Source organism: Melospiza georgiana, chromosome 9, assembly GCF_028018845.1.
Source record: "Melospiza georgiana isolate bMelGeo1 chromosome 9, bMelGeo1.pri, whole genome shotgun sequence".
Classification (NCBI taxonomy): domain Eukaryota; kingdom Metazoa; phylum Chordata; class Aves; order Passeriformes; family Passerellidae; genus Melospiza; species Melospiza georgiana.
Window position 1 is genome coordinate 15353595 of NC_080438.1, and position 19679 is coordinate 15373273.

The 19679-nt window shown below is 36.6% G+C and overlaps 1 protein-coding gene across 5 annotated transcripts in view; it reads left to right on the plus strand.

Moving 5' to 3' along the window:
- Window positions 1–19679, plus strand: part of EVI5 (ecotropic viral integration site 5) — a 72522-nt gene that overhangs the window by 27713 nt on the left and 25130 nt on the right. For 4 of the 5 annotated variants that reach the window (XM_058029962.1, XM_058029965.1, XM_058029961.1 and 1 more), the window contains 7 exons: window positions 515–547; window positions 1110–1256; window positions 7175–7309; window positions 9350–9490; window positions 10003–10161; window positions 11775–11921; window positions 14629–14724. In XM_058029962.1, coding sequence (XP_057885945.1) covers window positions 515–547; window positions 1110–1256; window positions 7175–7309; window positions 9350–9490; window positions 10003–10161; window positions 11775–11921; window positions 14629–14724 — 858 coding nt within the window. The remainder of the gene's footprint in view (window positions 1–514; window positions 548–1109; window positions 1257–7174; window positions 7310–9349; window positions 9491–10002; window positions 10162–11774; window positions 11922–14628; window positions 14725–19679) is intronic. The other variant, XM_058029963.1, reaches the window with a different exon arrangement.

The window sequence follows — 19679 nt, forward strand, 5'->3', positions numbered from 1 at the left end:
GTTTGCACCGTTTAACTGTCCTGCTTCATCTTAGTGGAAACTGTAGTTCTGCATGAGTGCCTTGGTGCTTAGTGGAGTTCCCTCTGTGCTCAAATGATGCCTTTGTTTCATGTTGTGGGGGGACTGTAGGTGGTGTCCTGCATCTATCTGTTCGATCTATCAGATAATGCTTTTGTAACTTTCATTAATTCAGGAGCAAGCCACTCAAATAAAAAGAACCAGTCTCCTGTAGGTGAATTTTAAGTGTTACAGAAATCTGGCTTTGAAACCTTTTTGTATCACACATGGACTGTGTTAAATCTGTTGCAGAAAAGGCTGCCTCCTGAGATCTTTGGACTGAGTTGCCTTCATTTATATGAAGAGTTGTTAATTTTGCAATAAGAGTTTGCACAAAAAATGGGTAGAATTTGGGCATTTTCTTTCTATCAACTCTTGGTCTTTTTTGACACTATTATCAGCCCCTTGTGTTTTGGTTTCCCTTTTCCTCATTCCTGTCTGAATTTTTCCTTTGTAGGAAAGTGCTTCCTTGGCAGATAGATTGATACAGGTATAGTCTTTTAGTCTTTTACTGTATGACTCTCTTTCTACTCATAAAAAAACCCAACTGCTTTAATGCATGCATGTTTGCATGCTGTATTCTACCCCTGCTTTGCTGATTTGGAATAAATACAGAGCTAATACATCTTGCTAGAAACTTGTTTAATTTTGTTTACTAAAAATATATAAACCAAATACCTGCACGTTATGGTAATTTTCCTAACCTATTGTAATTTTTTGTACAAATTCCTGTGGCAAATGGATTCTATGACACTGTATTAACAATGAAATTGACTATTGTGAGCCTAAATCTGTGCATGTACATCTGAGTAATAATGCATGAAAGGAATTTTATTGAATGCAAGTACAAAACTGTGCTTGCTAAATGGATGCTGAACTTTGTAATAAAGTACTAAAGCAGCTGTTTAGTACTACTTGTCCTAAAATTTCTACCAATTGTACTCTGTGCTGTTTGCAAAACCAATCTGATGAAATAAGCAGCTAAGCATCACAAAGGCAGTTTTCCTTGGATTTGTCATCAAGTGCTTAAAAAAAATAAATTATGTCCTAAGGGACAAGTGACAAGGGCCCAGGAGGCTGAGGAAAACTACCTCATAAAACGGGAGCTGGCCACCATCAAACAGCAGAGTGATGAGGCCAATACTAAACTGGAGCAAGCTGAGAATACCATCAGGGAGCTCCAGCAACAGCAGCAATGGGTAAGGAGCCTGGCAGCACATCATCTCATTTTTTCCCCTCACATGTGTTTATTTTTCCTCATCATTATATGACATGGTCTCTGTGCTGTCTTTGTAAACCCCTGTTCACTGTGATTTGCATTCTTAAAAGGACACAAATTGGATTAAATGAAATTTTGCTCTGTTCTACTGATAGATGAGATTCATAACTCTGGATAGGTGTAAGTTGAGTTAATAAAAAAAACTAAACACATACCCACAATGAAACACACCAAGCAAAAAACCCTACAAACCAACTCCAAACCCTTTCACCACAAAAGAAATACTAACAAAAACCACACATACAACCTCTGATAGCTCTTAAATGCTGAGAATCTAGTCATTGCAAGTTGTGTCATCTGAGTACTCAGATTTGAGGATTGATTCACAGTGCCCTTACCTAGTGTGTAATTTAAGTCAGTTTCTTTCATGTTAATGTTTCTTCTGTGTACTCATATTTGGTTTTTTTCTGAGTATGCTAAAGTTTACTGCTTGCTGAGGTAGAAGAGTATTATCCCTGATTTTGCCACTACAAAACTTGATTAAAAAGTGTGGGTTTATGGGCATATGGAGCCGGAAAATAATTTTTAGTAACCTTTTGTAGTGCTGTATTTGTGTGCACTCTGTGTTCTAGGTAGTAAAATGTTCAAGACTTCTGACTGTTGCTGTAACACTGAAGTTACTTTCCCTAAGACACTTAAAATGCTCAGTATCTTCTCTTTGGTGGGACAGGGGGAAGCATTTTAGCATCTTCACTTGCTGAATAAACTGTGCACTACTAGTGTTGATGTGAATGTCTTCATATTGTTTTAAGTAAGTGGTATCCAAGTACCACTTGTCTGGAGTCTTGGGAATTTCAGGTGTATGGAATACAACTAACTAGAACTAAGTATATTGCAGCTCCTTACCAGGTTTCTTGTAATCTTTCAAGTGAAATACAATGAGAGGTGTTTATAGACTTTTGCATATCCAGCTGTTTTATGCAGCTGTATTATCTGATTACAATAGTACACGTGCCTTTTGGAATGTATTTTTTAGAGGCATACATGTTAATGACATGTATGCAATGAAAAGTTATTAGAAGACGACTAAGATACTGTATTTATTTATTTGTTAATTGTTGGGAATATGACTTTTAAAGCTACTGCCTTTATGCTGAGGACCTTACTGAGTACCAGTGATGGAGTGGCCTGACAGGTTGCCTGGGTATGGGAACTGATCCTGAGCAAACCTTGGATAACTGTGGATTGCAAATTTGGCTTGGTTGGAACTGTGGGTGCAGACAGCTGGATAAGTACTGCAGGAGTGGAGAGTAAATGAAATTATGAGCACACTTCCTTCTTTCCGTGCTTGCAGCATGTTTTCCTCCACTTAAACGTGAACATGGTTGTAGGAAATTGTCTGTGTGTGTGGAACTGAGACTATAAATCCGTATTGTTATAGACAGATTTGTGCCTAATAATAACAATAATAATAATTGTGCTGGCTTATTTTGAAGTGCAGGGAATAGCAGTGTGGCTTTGAGACCCATCAGAATTAGACAATGTGGTGAAAGAGTTAAAACGGTTTAAGTGAGGAGCGTTTGCGAGCTGCTGCTGCGTCAGTAGGACGCGTAATGAAACAGGATTTTAACTGTTTCCAAGCATGGGAGTGGGGGCAGCAAATGTGAGCGGCTGTGTGCGTTTCGGGCGCCACCTGGTGGGAATGCGTGGATTTATTTGGGATTTTGGCATTTTACTGTATACGCTGGTTAATTTTTTTGCCACTTGCTAGTGCCAGTAACTTTGTTCTTGGCAATACTCCTTTTCAGTATTGTCTTGTGAGTATCTGCTTTAATGTTTTCTTCTCTAATTATTTCAGCTTTGTTTTTAGTTAGCAAAAATGATTGCACTGTAAAGCTGTAAATCACTGCATAGTTTCTGTGCTTGTTTAAAGATACAGCATCTATTGTATATATTTTATCATCTACATCTTTTTCAGTCTTGAATTGTCTGCTTCAGCATGATAAAAAGCTATAATGTTTGGATATGAATCTCTGAATAGAAATGTAAGGAAAGAACTGCCTAAAGGTACTTGCAACAGCCTCTTCTGAACAGCACTGTGGGATTAAAAAAACCCACTGTTTTGTAGGTGGCAAAAAATTATCAAAACAATGGTATTTCTAGGAAGGTTAACATAGCCTTTGTAAAAAGGTTATTCATTTGTCTTTGAGTATTGTCAGGGGTTTATGCCCTCTGTTCTGTGAGACTGGATAGCATAGGTTGGATGGCTTAAGGATAAGTGTTGAAAATACTTACTGGATTTGTGTCTGAAGAAATTCTCCCCTGTAGCACTTCTGAATCCAGAGGTGGGTAGAGGACTATTCTTTTGACTGAAGCCCAACACCAGAAGCCCAGATTACATACAAGTTCTTTTTTTTCCTGTGCTCAACTATTTATAGTGAGTTTTTAGTTGAACCAGAAAGACTTCATTATGGAGTCTGCTTAAAGAAGTAATAATTATACTAACGAATGATACTGAACCTCTCTTTGGCTTGTCTGGTCTTTAAATGTGGGAGCTTGCCAAAGTCATGGTGTGTTACCAAGTGATTAAGAGGGAGGTGGCTTCTTCCTTATACTGCTGGTAAATCGAGAACTGCATAGAGGAAGTTTTGCCTGACTTGAACAAAATACAGTTTTCTTTTGAGGCATGCTAAGAACAATGGTGTTTGAGGAGTTAGTTAGTTAGTCTGTTGTAACTTACTCCTGATAATGATGTTCTGAAGGTTTTATTCTCTGTTCTTTTCCCTCTTGTGTTTCTAAATGAAAGGGGTAGCTTCTTGCTGGATGTAAACACCTCCAGAATGCAAATCTTGTCTTTCCTTGTGACACTGTAATTGTCTATGATTACTCAGTTCATCAGTCTGAATGCTTTAAAATGGAATCTGATAAACTGGAGGCTAATCAAGCTAAAATTAGTTCGCATCTTATTTTTAAATAGGCTCTTCAGCTATATTATGTGAAGATAGAATTTTAATTGACTAAGCATTCAGATGGAAGCATATGCATTTTGCAAGGTAATTTATAGTGATGTATTTGGTTATTGTTATAACAACTTCATAATGCATAGTTTCTTTTCAGGAACTCATGCTAAAATGACTGATAATAATTAAGAACATAGTAAGTGACCTTGGGAATATGTGCTTGTAAATGAGTGTTGCAACTTTATGAAAGGCTTGACTTTATTTTACAGTATACTTTCCTAATACTGTGTTCTGATTTGCAACAAAAAGGCAGAAAATAAGAATACTGTATTTAGGGAAGTACTACAGTTAGTGCTCAAATGTATAAACAAAGTTAGCTGGGAGCTGCTGAGTCATCTGTTAAGTGCTCTTCAGTATAGTGTACTGGAGAAACATTGTGTAATTACATCTGTCATCAGCCAAAATAGTATTTGGTATGGTTATGTTTAAGAAAAGTTGGGTGGAAATCAGTCTAGTTGTATGAAGCCCAGCAAGGACTTCTTTCTTTTAGAATTAAATGGCTGTGGAACTACAGTTTTAGTCCTTTATGTTACTTGTGTCTCTTCAACATAGGCAAGAAAGTCTTACTGTGGTTAAAATGTTTGGTACCTGAAAGTCTGTATTTGCATTTTGGCTTTTGTCAGAAATTCTAGGGCTTAAGGCAAATATATAAAAGCAGATCTTTTTCCTGCAGTCAATTTAAAAGTAGTGTTCAAATGTTGTTTTAAATATAAACTTGTGTTACTTTTATATACTAAATTATTGAAAATGTGCTTTGTTTTACTAAGTAACAAAATGCACAGCTTCTGATTTGTGAATCTTGATTTCTTCAGTCTGTTTTGATCTTGGCTGGGGTTTTTGTATATCAAGACTTGACTCAGAGTCTATTGTGGCTAAGTAAATAAGTACTCTTAACGTATTCTTTAGGCAGGCAAAATCTTAAGACAGATTTAAAGAAGTCATGGCTTGTGCTTGAAACTGGATTAATAATGTTTCTTACATTCTCCATGACTAATTATTTGATAAACATCAATTAGATTTTTAAAGAATACACTTACGTTATTGCAAAATCAGCATGTATTCAGTTCTTCAAATCTGCTTTGTTCTCTCAATGTCCTGGAGAACACTGCATTTGCTCTCATTCCATGTGTATCACAGACAGAAACCTGGAACATAAAATGTAAGGTCCATGTAAGTTGCTGTGTGTATTGTGGGATGAACCTGTACAAAGAGCCAGGGAATAAAAAAGAGTGGTTGCTTTTTCTCTGCCTCTGCATGGTGTTACATGTGGTACTTGTGTTACTACATGATGTGAAACACCTGTAGAAATGAATCAGCATTGTCCACCATCCTCCTCCTTACACTCAAATCAGGTCTGCCTCCACTGCTTGCTGAGGCAAGAACGCTGTGTGGGTTGATAATGCTATGAATTCAAGTAGTATTGTATAAGGGAAAAATGAGTATTAATGTACAAGGCTCATAGTGTGTCTGTGTTCCATGTGTGTTCACGTGCACACAGTATGCTGAGTGCTTAAGTGGACAGTGTTAATGACACTAAAAACTGCCTGCCTGAGCTGCCTTTGCCTTTTAATGCTTTGTGCATATCCTCTTCATTGCAGCTTCCTGTAGGCACATATATACAAGAAATATAGTAACACTAAGAGTAGAGTGTGCATTTTGAATTTGGATTGTACTGTAAGTCTCAACAAAAGGTTTAATTGACATGCAGAAGTATAAAAGCAAAAAAATTCCTTGACTGTATAGTTTCATTTAAATTCTTGTTCTGTCCTGTTTGCCTTTTATTTATACATAAAAAGTCAGTGTCACACCCTAACAGAAGCATGTGGAACTGAAGACTTCTGTTCATTTTTTAACTGTTTTTTAGATGCAAACTATGATGAAACTTTAGATGAAATTGTTTGATGCAAACATAATGTAAGACACAGCTGTATCTGTAGTATAATGAATAATCTTTTAAAAGTTGAATTGTAAATTAAAACTGAATGTATGAATCCAAGCATAGTACTTATATTTCACAATATAGTTAATGACACCAAAAATATATGATTTTCCTCTAAATGTAATTTTCAGAGTAGCTGAAACACAGTAAACACAGTAACTAAACAACTACACTTTGAGGATTCCAACTCCCACTTTTTTCTTCAATCAGAAATTTAAAGGCTGATTTAGGTTGGTGTTGCCTATCAAGCAAGTTTGACATCTGTCAAACTGACAGGTCATTTTAAAGTGAACAAGGAAAGAAATAAAATGTATTTTTTAACTATTGATTGGGGGGAAAAGTTAAGAGAGTCTTTTAAATAGAAGTGCTTCAGTTGGATGTATCTGAATCTCAGAAGGAATATATAGTGTGTGAGCAAACGAGACCCAAGAGCTGGAGTGAAGAAAAGGGCAAACCAAAGTCATTGTGCTTTGAAGCATGTGTAGTTTATTTAAAGCCAAGATTATGGAAGGATTCTGTTGAATTGGAGTTCAAGTGAAAAAGGATTGAGTGATACTTGTACTAACCTTGTAATTAGTTAGTGTTTCCCAAACATCTTTTTCTGCACATCACAAAATAATCACAAATCGTTTGAGAATCTTTCAGTTGGGTTGACAAGGAGAGAAAAGTGTGAGTTGCTGCTTGTCAGTACTGATAGGGGTCTCATTTTTGTCAGATACATTTGGTTGTGTGGAGGTGCAGTTGTTTGAGACACAGGGCAGTAGGGATATGTTTGTTAGCAGTCTGGACTGACATTAATAGACTTGTATATGGTAAGCACTTATGCTGGTACTCCTGATATTAAGCATTTGAATGTACTTGTCCCACCAAATCTGGTATATAAAACCCCTTTCAAACAGTCTGTACTTCATACTAAACATATTTCTGCAAACTTTGTAGCATAAATGCAGTTCACGATACAGTGAAGACTTTGTGCTACAGCTGGAAAAAGAGCTGGTCCAAGCCAGGCTGAGTGAAGCAGAATCCCATTGTGCCCTGAAGGAGATGCAAGATAAAGTTCTAGAGATGGAAAAGGTAAATCAAACCAGGACCTCTGTACAGAACAGCACTAGAAACAAACTACAGGTCCCTGTCCTTCCTAACAAGCAGAACTGTGCTCTAGAACCTTCTCTTCTATGCTTCTGTGACTGTGAGATGCATTTCAAACCTGAAAGTACAACAATAAAACTAAGGTCTGTTTGTGCAGGGAAAGGTTTGTGAATAACTGATCACTTTTCTTCTATTCCTGAAGCCTGCTGTAGTGGAAAACTTGGATTCTGGCGAAGTCCTGAGAGGAAACATCAGTTGTTTCAAAATTATATCCTGCAAAAAGAGCAGTGGGCTTAGAGTGAGCATTGAGATGATGTGAAACTGAATATTTTGGAAGGGGATAAAGAATGGGTTCAATATTACCATTCCCATTGTGGGCAGGGAAAGAATCCCTTATCCCTTCACTGCTCAGTATCAGAATCTCTACTGCTTTTTGGGTGCCATGCTAGCTTGTGACTTATTGATGCCAGAGTTCCAGCTGTACTCAAACCTACTGTCAAACATTTACCTTTTTTGAAGCAAAGTTTAACTGCAAGATAAACCAAAAAAACCAATAACTGACCTGGTATAAAGCATGCTTTTCAGATCCTGTTGTACTGGCTTTGAAATTAGTTTCTTTAGGAAATTTTAATGAGCCATGTACCCAGGCTTTGTAGCTAATTAGATTAACCCCCTGGAGTCAAGATTTATTTTTCAGTTATCTGATGGGCTTAGTATTAGTAGGGTGGTAGTTTTTACTGTATTGACCATTGCTAAGAATTCAGGATACAAAGTATTTTTCAAAATTCAGGAGACTGCTTAATCTTCATCAGTATAGAGACAGCATACAGTGCAAACTTAACTGTGAAGAAAAACTGGAATAGTGGGATTAGTTCCAGTGCACCAGACAAACTCAGGCATACAGTAATATTTCAGTGTGTCATAATGAACTTATGCACATGACAAGGTGGCTGAAGTCCCTCAGATTCCTCCAGTAGAGCTCTTTACTGCTGGTAGTGATGAGTCAGGTAATCTGGGGAGCTTCTGCTGAATAACCTGAGACTTGCATGGCCACAATGACAGTGCCACAAGCATTCAGAAACAAAAAACCCTCTCATTTCCTGTATTTGCCAATACTCAGATCCCAAAATTCCCGTGGAATGCTAACCAATGGCTGCTGTGCTGTGTTCTGTTAATGTTAATCAGGTGCTTTACTCAACTCTCAAGAAAACCTGACAACTGTCACAGTATTATACATCTGCAAAATCACTCAATTTTGCTGAAAACAACTACAGGGAAATAAAGTGTTTAGAACAGTTCAGCTTTGAATATTTGGTGACCAGTGATTTGTTGTAGGGAGATTGTAGACAACCTGTCCATTTTCTTCCCCTCTTGTTTTTCTCCCACATTTCCATCATTAGGATTTTGTCTTTGTTATGCTTGTCCTGGTGTTTTCATGTTTTCTGTTCAGCCTTCTCTCACCTTTTTGCTTTTTCCTCGTGTGTCTTGCACTGTTCACCTCTAAGACCTCTTGACTGGTTGTTGTTTATAAATATTAACAGATGGTTCCTTTGTCAGCATATCTGTTCTCCTTTTCAAAGGCTGATGACCTACTTTCTAAAAAATGAATTTCCATTAATTATTTTTCCTGTAAACCTAAATAAAAGTTTTAGCTTTAAGGTGTAATTTCTGTTCACTGTTGCTTTACTTTTTATCAACTAGATCAAAACCTTCCAGATTACTCTCCATATTCTGATAGTGTGTTCAAATACTGTAAATGTAGCATTTTGTTAGGGATACCATTCGGGGAAATGTTGAGGTAAGAATACCTAGAACTACTATCTTATATTTTTTTTGTAGTTGGCAGTTGGAAGTTATTTATACACACAATATGCAGAAGCTTAGATTGTTTGATGGTTTTTATTTTGCAGAGGATGTGTACTTAAAGTTCTCATAGTTATTTTTGCAAGTCTATGTTCTTGGACTGGGTTTCACTAAGCACAATTTTATTCAAATACATATTTAAGAGGATGGTCCTTGTTGCAGAGGAACAGTTCCCTTCCTGATGAGGAAAATGTTGCCAGACTACAAGAAGAACTGATTGCAGTAAAATTAAGAGAAGCAGAATCTTTGATGGGTCTCAAAGAACTAAGACAGCAAGTCAAAGATTTGGAGGAACACTGGCAGGTATGGGCTGCACTACAATTTTATGAATTTTTGTTTTCAATGATAAAGCATAAGACTATAAAATGTTGAGATCCTGAGATCAAGTAGAAACTAATGATTATGGATCAAACTGCTGAGGTGAGAAAATCCTTAAATTTGGCTGTCACAAGAAGCTTAACTTCAAAAAATGTTAGAAATTGGTGCCTAATTGTTATAGATGGCAGAGGGCCTGTGCTACCAGCTAACTGTAATGGTAGGAGGGAAATACCTGATCAGTACTCCTAGTTTGCTGCATGTTAAAAAGGGCTAGAAATAGACAAAAGTCTCAGGATATACTTGCAGTTCACTGACTTAATGTAGTTGGGAATGAATGTGTTCAGTTTTTTAATTGTCTGTTCTTAAAACCAGTATGTTTCCATGGGATCAACAAGGGAACTCTAGCTATTTGTCCTCATATAACTGAGAGCTTAGATGAAGTAAGGAAACACCAGGAATGATCAGGCACTGCCAGCAAAACCATGCTGTTTTTCTAGCGTCACCTAGCTCGTACCACTGGAAGATGGAAAGATCCTCCCAAAAAAAATGCCGTGAATGAGCTCCAGGATGAGCTGATGACAGTGCGCTTGAGAGAAGCAGAAACCCAGGCTGAGCTGAAAGAGACCAAGCAAAGAATGATGGAGGTGGAGACACAGGTATGTTATTGAACACTGGGATGTGGGAATTGAGCTGGATGCTGGCAGTTCACTGTTACATGGTAGATACTTGCTGATGATCTTCACTATCTACAGGCAGGACCTCAGTTCCAAAATGTGGGATGTTTTTACTTCTGTTAGATGGGGATGGGAGAATCTAGTGCTTACAGTCCAACTTCAATGTCTCCTCTTCAATTTTTTTGGGATTATGCTTCTTGAATTTCTAATTTGGATTAGTTGTTAGACACTGAATGTGTGCATCTTAAGTCATTAAATCTTAACAGGTGTAATAACAACAAAAGGATGTTTAAGGTGTTTTAAATTTCACAAGTCTTACTGGCAGTTCTGATAATAGTAATGTTTACCTGGCAGTGTGTGCCTTTTTTTTGATGACATTGGTGATTGATTTTCTGCTGAGGTCCTGAATCTGGTTACTAAGCTGGAGATTCAGCAAAGCAGCTGTGTATTGGTCAGGGGTATTTAGCAAAGGTTTGCCTTTAATGTGCCAGAATAGAAAAGCATGGGTTATGGCTGCTGAGGTTTGTGCAGAAAAGACACTCATACCTTGAATGCTGAGATTGTTTTTGTATAAGTAGGGAATAAGTTGCTAAGCACCTGAAATGAAAATGCACTAAAGTGGTGAGTTCATATTGTATTAATAAACTTTCACTCAAGTTAATAAGCACAATGTGCTGATGATTGAGAAGGATTTGCATGAGGCTTCTAAGAAATCTTCCCATGAAATACCTGCTAAATATTACTTTTTGAAAGAGACCTATGCATCCACAAAACTAAACAAACAACAGCTTTACTTGAAAAGGTTCAGCAATTCCAGAAGCCAGGAGAGCATGTAAGGATGTGCTATTGAAGATAGATGAAGCAACTGCAAGGCATAGGAAGGCTTCTTTCTGACAGAGGCACCGCTTTGTCTATACCAACTGAACGAGTTTCCTCTTGCTTTACTTTTAAAATTTTTAAATTTTAAAAAATTTTCACTGACGTGTCAATATTGTTTTGGTCAGTAGGGGGCGGAGAGATCCTGCTGTTTGGCTCGCATGTACTTAGGTGCCTCTCACTTCAGTGTTACACATGGAGTCTTTGTATGTGCTTAGGCTGTCATCTGAGAAAAATGCCATTCTCCTGGTATGGTGTGCACAGCTTCAGGTACAAATGCTCTGACTTCACTGTGCACTGATCTCAACTAAGGTGCCGTGTTGCTTTCAGGAACTTACTGGGCAGTGAAATGTGCAAGGTCAGTATTTCTGACCTACCTGATCTTTCCTGGATGCATAGTGTAGCTGGGATACAAGTTCACAAAATCTGCCTTGCCTAGGCAACAAATTGGGAAAAAGAGATCTACTGGAGTGTGGTGGAGCTTTGCAATAATGTTCTTACAATGAGTCATCTGTCCAAGAACAATTTGAATATCCTGATGATAAGCAAATTATTGTGCAGTCTCTTCTGATTACCCTTGGGAAACACTGAATGCTTTTTCATCAAAAGCTTTTTATGGTAAATCACCTCTAAGTCTGTTTTATCAGGCTTCAGGGACTTAGATTAATATCCTTTCCTTAACATGTATTTTGTTTCCTTGTTTTGGCCATACATTTCAGAACCAGATCAATAGCAATCACTTACGAAGGGCAGAGCAGGAGGTTACCAACCTACAGGAGAAGGTGCAGTATCTTTCTGCACAGAACAAAGGACTCCTGGCTCAGTTGAATGAAGCAAAACGTAGACAAGCAGAGATTGAATGCAAGGTAAATGACATCCTGAAAAGAATATTTGTGTGCTAATATATGTACATTTTAGTCTTGTCTGCCATTATTGGATAAAATTGTGTCTTAACTGAGAAGCATAAATCATAAAACCAAAATTCTTTTTACTGATTTTGACAATATCGTTTTGAATTTACTATCTCACAAAAACCACTTGAGGTTTTGACAGAGCTGCTTCTTTGTGGTCCCACGAAGATAAACATTTACTTTAGAGCATGGTTCTACTCAGAAAAGTGTCTGTGTATAATATAAAAAGACTCCTCAGCAACAGGTTTTCATTTTTCTTACTGTCTTGCCAGTTCCATTTGTTTCTAGTGGGACTTGAATGTACAGTGCAGTAAAGAAGTAACTGCTGCTGACTCATCAAACTCCATCACAAGCTTTTAGGAAAAAAGACACTGAAACTTAACTAGAAGAAATTGCTTTACTGACTTTCTTGTTTGCCTCTGGTTTCCTAAGTACTATTTTTTTACTGCTGAGATGAATTTTACTGATTTTTTAAAATAATCATAATCTTGGTGATGCCTTTTTCATATAACCCATAACTTACTTTGATTAGTTTTTAATACTGAAGGTGCTCATTAATCCTTAAGAGATTGAGGATTGAGACGGTGTAATCAATATTCTGGTTTTATGTTGGCTATGTAAAGAGCAATATTAACCCGATTAATGAATTAGTACACATAAGTATTTTTAATGGGATAATATATTTGTAGAACCATGTTCTAAAGCATGAGCTAGAGAAAAGTGTGACAGTAATACACAGAGCACTAGTCATACTCTTTAGAGATGCTGTGAAATTCTTAAAGTAGCTATGTTGAATAGCCAGTGAAATATCTTCACTGACATCCTAACATTAGATCCTGAAAATTGTTTTGCAGCTAATTTTTACAGTTTTACAAGTAGTATTTGATTATATATCAAAACCAAAACCAGTTATTCCTGATTTCTATTAACTGATGTTGGATTATTTTTTTTCTTCTGCTTTTTCAAGTTGTTTGAAATCATGCTCTAGTTTTATTTTTATCTTGGCTAGGTAGCAATATTTCTACTGTCTCAAAAAGTATATATTTAGATTTTCAACTCCAAATATATGCATAATAAAATGGTATGTTATTTCAGGAGCTTGTATTTTTCTTTTAAAAGGTGTCTTGAAATGCTTGAGCAGAAATTAAATTTTTCTTGTAGCCAGTTGCATCTCATACCACCTGTATAGCAACTGTTTTTGCCACAGGTGTGTATTATGTTTTTCCCTTTTTTATCTGACTACTGCTTCTACAGCAAGGATCAATTTGAAATTTTTTCTTGAAACTCACCACTGATCTTTCTAATCAGTTGTGCTAAAGAATTTATGATTTAAGGTTTGTGCCCCTACCCAGTCTTGTCTTTCCTACCATATCAACTTCTGTGGTAATTGCTGAGAACATGCTCTGTTTCAGAGATAAAGCATCAGTGCCATCTAGAGCAGCACTATTGACTCGTCTCTTATGCCAAAGTCAAACCAAGCCAGTCTTTCCTTCAGCTTTCAGTTAAATACATGCAATCCTGTGGACTTGTCGGTTTGGCTTTATTTAAGCAATCATGCTACAGAATTTAGCAAGAATGGCTAAACTTTGTCTAGCACATGATAGATTTCTCTGAAATGGGCTCCACTGATTACAAATGCAGTTAATTGGGTCCTGTAGATTATATAGCTCCAATACAGGAATATTTAAAAAAGGAACCAAAACCAAACAAGTAGCATGTTTAGAAGTAGCTCCTATGGATAAGCTTTGATATGTTTGATTTTATTTTAAATGTACTGTCTAATGAAGGGTGATTGAGTACTGTTTGTTCGAAGCACACATTAAAATAACTGAAGTACTGGAACTGATTTGCAGTAAATACAGTTTAGTTACACCAGTCTGCTATAAAAGTAGGTGTACCTGAGCCTAATCTGTCTCTTCCCCAGAGCTGTTTGCTCTTCAGATAATTAGTATTGCTCACTAATTATCTAATGCTGCATTCTCTCTGTGGTTGTACCAGGCTGCTGACAATATAATGTTGTTTTATGCTCTGAAGTCTTGAGGACTTGCCTCATGAATCTGGACATTTTTTTCTCTTTTTTCAAACTCCCTATCATTTATAGACAGACTAGTGGTTAAGCTTACAGTGGGAGGCCAATTGTAGGTTACGTGCATTAGTATTTGATTCTAAAATATCTTTGTTTTATATTGTGACTAAGATAGCTGGACTAAATGAGGTTGAAAATACATTTGCTTTTGTATTTAATTTATTTTTTAGGACAAAGGAAATTATTAAATAAGTAACTCTTGTGTAGCTTTGCTGTTTCTCTATACATAAAATCCAAAATTAAAGCATGAACTGGTTTCTTTTATAATGTTGATTCTTTTTCTTAATTTACAGTATAATATTTCTGGGAAATAAGACAGTTGTTTTCTGGACCTTGAAACTGATAACAGCAAGTTTTCATATCTGCAGAGATTATTTTTTTTAATTAATATACTTTAGAGTTTATATTAGATTATTGCATGCTCCTCCTATTGGTTAAAATTAAATTTAAGTTCTTTAGAATAGTGGTAGTTTGCAGAGCAGTATATTAAGTTTTCTCAGGATTTTGAGTAAAAGCAGTGCACACTCTTTAATCAGCTAAACTGGTACTAGTTAGCTGCCCTTTGTGACTTTGCAGAGTAAAGAAGAAGTGATGGCAGTACGGCTCCGTGAGGCAGACCGCATCGCAGCTGTGGCAGAGCTCCAGCAGCACATTGCTGAATTAGAAATCCAGGTAACGAGTGATGGCATTAAATGTCAAACTTGATACTGATTAGATTTTGTACTTTGTCAAGTTTTTTCTTCCTCTGCTGTGTTTCTTCATTAGTCTACTGTGAATTAGTCTACTGCTTTGCCAAGTGGGATAATGCTGTATTGCTGAATTCCTGTACAAGCAAAGCCTTAAATCTAACTTGGGCAGATACCTGTGAGCTGTTAATAACTCCTTTTGTACAAATACCATGTTAAAGGCAACACTTTATTTAACTCTGACTTCTGTTTTGGTTTTTTTTTTCGTTGTAATTGGTACTTCTTACCAATTAAGAGATGAGATTGAAAACATCCTCTATCCAAAAATAGATGCATACAATTTTGATTCCAACAACCATTTTTTTTTCTGTGCTTACTCTTCTGCTATGATCAGTATTGAAGGATTTATTGTAAAACTCTTACTCCCTTCATGTAAATCTTGAAACCAGAAATATTTACTGCTACCACGTCACTGTAGGATCTCAAGATGCATCCTTTGGCCTCTGTGTTATTCCTTACACTTTCAGTTCCTTTTGGAACTTTCACCATCCCATGAACTTGCAGCTCCCTTTATGAGAAAAACAGAGATTGCCATGCTTTATATTTTCTTGGCTTTGGGAAATCATGATGTCTTACTGTCTTACTGACCTTTCTATAATCATGTACTGTTGTCCTGTCTGAATTCTGATGCAAAATTTTTCTTGGCTATTTTTACGAAGTTACAATCTAGTTGCTCTCTGGATTACTTTTTGTTAAACCTGGTGTTGCTATTGTGTTTCTTCCCTCTGAAATCTTTCCTTTGAGGTGATGATTTTATTATATAGTTTCAAAGTCACATTTTCCCTATCATTTCTCAACTAGTTGTATCTTTTTCATCTCTTTGTATATGGAATGTGCACATAAATTTCATTGAGCTTGCATAAAGAATTTTTGTTGTATTTCCTCTAATGCAGCAGGCACTAAACTTTGAAAGTTAAAGCAATCATTTCTTTAAATCATATACTGCTTAGATAATGCTGTGATCTGTACATTAGAAATACCTAGATAAGTATGGTAAGCATTGCATATGAATCAGTTATCATCTACAAAGATAACGAGAGAGTAGCTGAGTTAAGGTCAATCTTCTGCTCAAATTGACATTTTAAAAAAAGAGAGGGGAAGTTTAAAGGTTACTTCAAACAATGTGATTTAGTAAGTGAGCAGTGAGTACTCATTTTACATTATTTTTACTTTAGCAGAGACTTCAAATGCCATGCTGCTTCCATTATTTGATAGATTCACATCTCTCAAAATGTAGTCAGTATGAACTGACTTATGAAATGGTGAATCCCCTCACAATCAGTTGGGAATTTTTGGATAGCTGGCATGCAATTCAGATTGTGTTCATTTTTTAGTGTAAATACATCTGACTTGGTTTTCTGTTGTTTAACTGTTCAAACCATCCATGCTCCTTCATTTTATTGCTCTCTCCTATTCCCATTCCATATTTCTGCTCAGTTTAGGGATCCCTAGATTGCATGTGGATTTTTGTACCTTGTCATGAGACAGAAAGAACTGCAGAAATGTAATCTATTTATGACTCCAGCTAATACATCCAAAGGATCACACTGTTCTTGTTTTGTCATCATATTGCACGCTCTCAGGTTCAGTTGGTTATCCACATCATCTCTCCTTCCTTTTCACAAGTACTACTTTGCACAATGCAATTTTTAGTTATGTTTTTATTATTATAGGTTTTTTTATTTCCTTCCAAAGTATATTTCAAGTCCCAGTCTTTACGGTATTCTCAGATTATCACCTGCTAATGATTTCTTGAGGTAGATCTCAGTAAAATTCTTGATTTTCTTCACAAAAGTGAGTGTGGCTGGGCTTTCTTTGTATACAGTGTGGAGTATGAAGTCATTTTGTGGCTGAGATTCATGTTCATTTGATGAGTTTGCACTGTTAGGTTTTTGGTGAGCATCTGATCTCAAACTTACACTAGCAGGAAAGATCATTTCTTCAATTGTGAAATACAGATTTTTGGTGTGAACTTTATAGTATTTAAAACAAATAATTTAGCAGAATTAAGTTCTGCTAATGTTTATTTATTTTTGACACTATAGACGTTACTTGAACTGCTTTTATTGTACTGTGGTAGATGTCTAGATTTTTTAAAAAATCTAAGTAGATATTTTTCACCAGTATGTTTTGCCAGCAAATATGAAACTTATGATCAGAACTTCCTTTTTGGGTACTCGTGCTTAAAAGCCTTTGAAACACCTGCACCAAAAGAAATAATAATGGAAGTAATAATGGAATTGGAAATCCTGAATTCCCAAAGCTTGTCAACCATAAAACATGCAATTGTGATAACAGGGTTTAAACAAAAGTGAATTTTAAAGGAGATTGAAAATCTAGATAACTTCTTCATCACTGGAGAAAGAGCTGCCTCCCACTCTCTTCTGTTCAGCTTGTAATCAGGTGACAGCTGTAATTGCTGTCACCTGATGTGGGGAGCAGAGGCCCTTTTAATCAGAACTTGCATTAATGACTTGAAATGCAATATTTAATACCAGAAATACATTTAGCCAGTCTTGGAGAAGAGGCACCAGGATTAAAGTACAGATTCAAGTGCATCACAAATAGGTCTGCTTGTCAAGCTGTTTCAAAGCTGATAAAAATGAAGGGAGGAAGTTAACCTACCACATAACCTTCCCCTTTTTTTTTTGAGGGGGGTGGTGCTTTTCTAAGAAGTTCAAGGGATTCATTGCCAGGTCCACATGGGTCATAGCAACACTTAACCTAAATTGCAAGGTTTTCTTTTAAAAGTTTATGTAGGTGTAGGTGCAAGACAGTGATGTTAAATTTGTAATGCAGAGTATCACTACTCCCACATAAGAACTGATCTGACATCACACACACACATGCTAGATTTAAATCACAGTTTCTGGGTCACTCTTAGTTTTGGTTAGTAATAATGACAGGGATGGAGAGTGAACTATCATTCAATAACAGATGTAATTCTGCAACAAGTTGTCAGTTTATTATGTTGTTAAGAAGTTATTTCTTAATATATTCTAAATGTCACCTTGTCTTGTTTGAGCATTCAGTTCATGATACTGAGCTTTTAAACTTCTGTGTAAGTATATTGAAATGCAATGAGTTGTCCAATACATGATGGATATTCTAGGTCTTTCTTTAGACTTTCTGTGCAAAAATAGCATGGAATTGAAGTATAACTGAAGTTTAACTTATGTTGCACATACCTAAGGCCCAGAAGTGACAAAGAAAAACCCTGATGTTATAACCCTCTTATGTAGAAACAAAGGTTTGCTTTGTCAGCATTTGTTTATTTGTTTACTTCTCTAGTGTGTCTTTACTTTTCTCTCACTTGCCAGTTCAGCTTATGTTTGGGAGGTAAACATAGAATCACAGAATGGCTTGGATTGCAAGGAATCTTGAAGATCTTTTTTCAACCTCCCTGCCATGGGCAGGACAGCTTTCCCTAGACCAGGCTGCTTCATCATCTTCACACTAAACAATTTCTTCCTAATATCCAATCTCAATCTACCCACTTTCAGTTTAAAGCCATTCCCTGTTGTCCTGTGACTATATGCCCTTGTTGAAATTCCCTCTGCAGCTCTCTTGTAGCCTCCTTAGGAAAGGGCTCCAAGGTCTCTGAAGTGAGCATACATAGTTCTTTCTGGTTGCATATGGGCAGCCCTGCTGGTCCACTGATGTTGTTTTGGCTTTTTAAGTTTTTCCTGACAGTAATTGAAAGAAGAATAGAAAAATTCAGGCAAGGTTAAATGAGTTACAAGCTGCAGTCACTCAGCTGCCTAGGGTGAGGAGCAGTGTGCCAGTGGAAGTGTGGGCAGGTTGAGGAAGCAGAGTGGGACAGCTGTAGCCTCTGCTTGGCAGCTTAATTCCTTTCCCTCCATTTCTATGCAGGCTGGTGACTGTAGTATCCTCTGAAGTTATCCATGCCTGGGTTGCGTTGGGCAGCATAGAGCATACTTGTAATATGAAAAACTAGTTTTACATCTGAGTAATCTGATGCAAAAACTATCCATAAGAATTAATTCTTCTTTTGGTTAGGTTGATCTGGACAGACAGTAACATCACTTCTTGCTGCTGTGTTTCCTGGCAGATTCAGAGAATTGTGTCACATTTACCCTATCTCTAACCTGGTCAAAGCAGCTTTGAGAGCAACTGTAAAGGAAATCCATGATTGTGCTAGTAATCTCTCCACAGCTTAAACTTTTAGCACTATTTCTTTAGAATGAAGCCTTTCTGTGACCTCTGTTTAATAACTTTTCCAAGTACTGACTGTTCAGTAAAGAAATTGTTTCCATCTTTTCAAATTACAGGAAACCCTTTTTTTACTCTTATCAATAGTGGTGTGTGATGTTAGTGATGTGTTTTTTGAAAGTCTAGAATGAGTCACTGTAAAGTCACTGAAAGGACACTAGTTACCACATCTACCCTTCTGAATATACTTAATTTACATTTTTAATGCAGTGTCTTTTGCCACAAAGTAAGAATTTTAAAGTCTCTCCTGAAAAGAGGGTGAGGCAAGTTGTTACCAAGTAAATATTTCTAAGTCAGAAAAGATCGAATTAAGAGTGTTAGGGAAACATCCTATCTTCCAGTCATTTTTAGTAAAGATGTTACTGAGGAACAGACAGTTGTCTAGTGTGCCTGGAGTTGACTGCCTATGTAAATATTTTTCTGTGATTTTAAGTTCACAGTTATTAAAATGAAAACAACCCTAGATGTTTTCTTATTATTTAAAACAGCCTATTTTCTTATTGATGTATATTTCCTTTCCTATTCAATGTGAAAATTGAGTGTTTTAGGAAAGTGGTACTCCTGTTGGGATGAAACACCTGCAACTGGAATTTGATTACACTGATCTTCTGTGTCTTAAACTTTGATCAAGCAGCAAAAGCCAGCTTA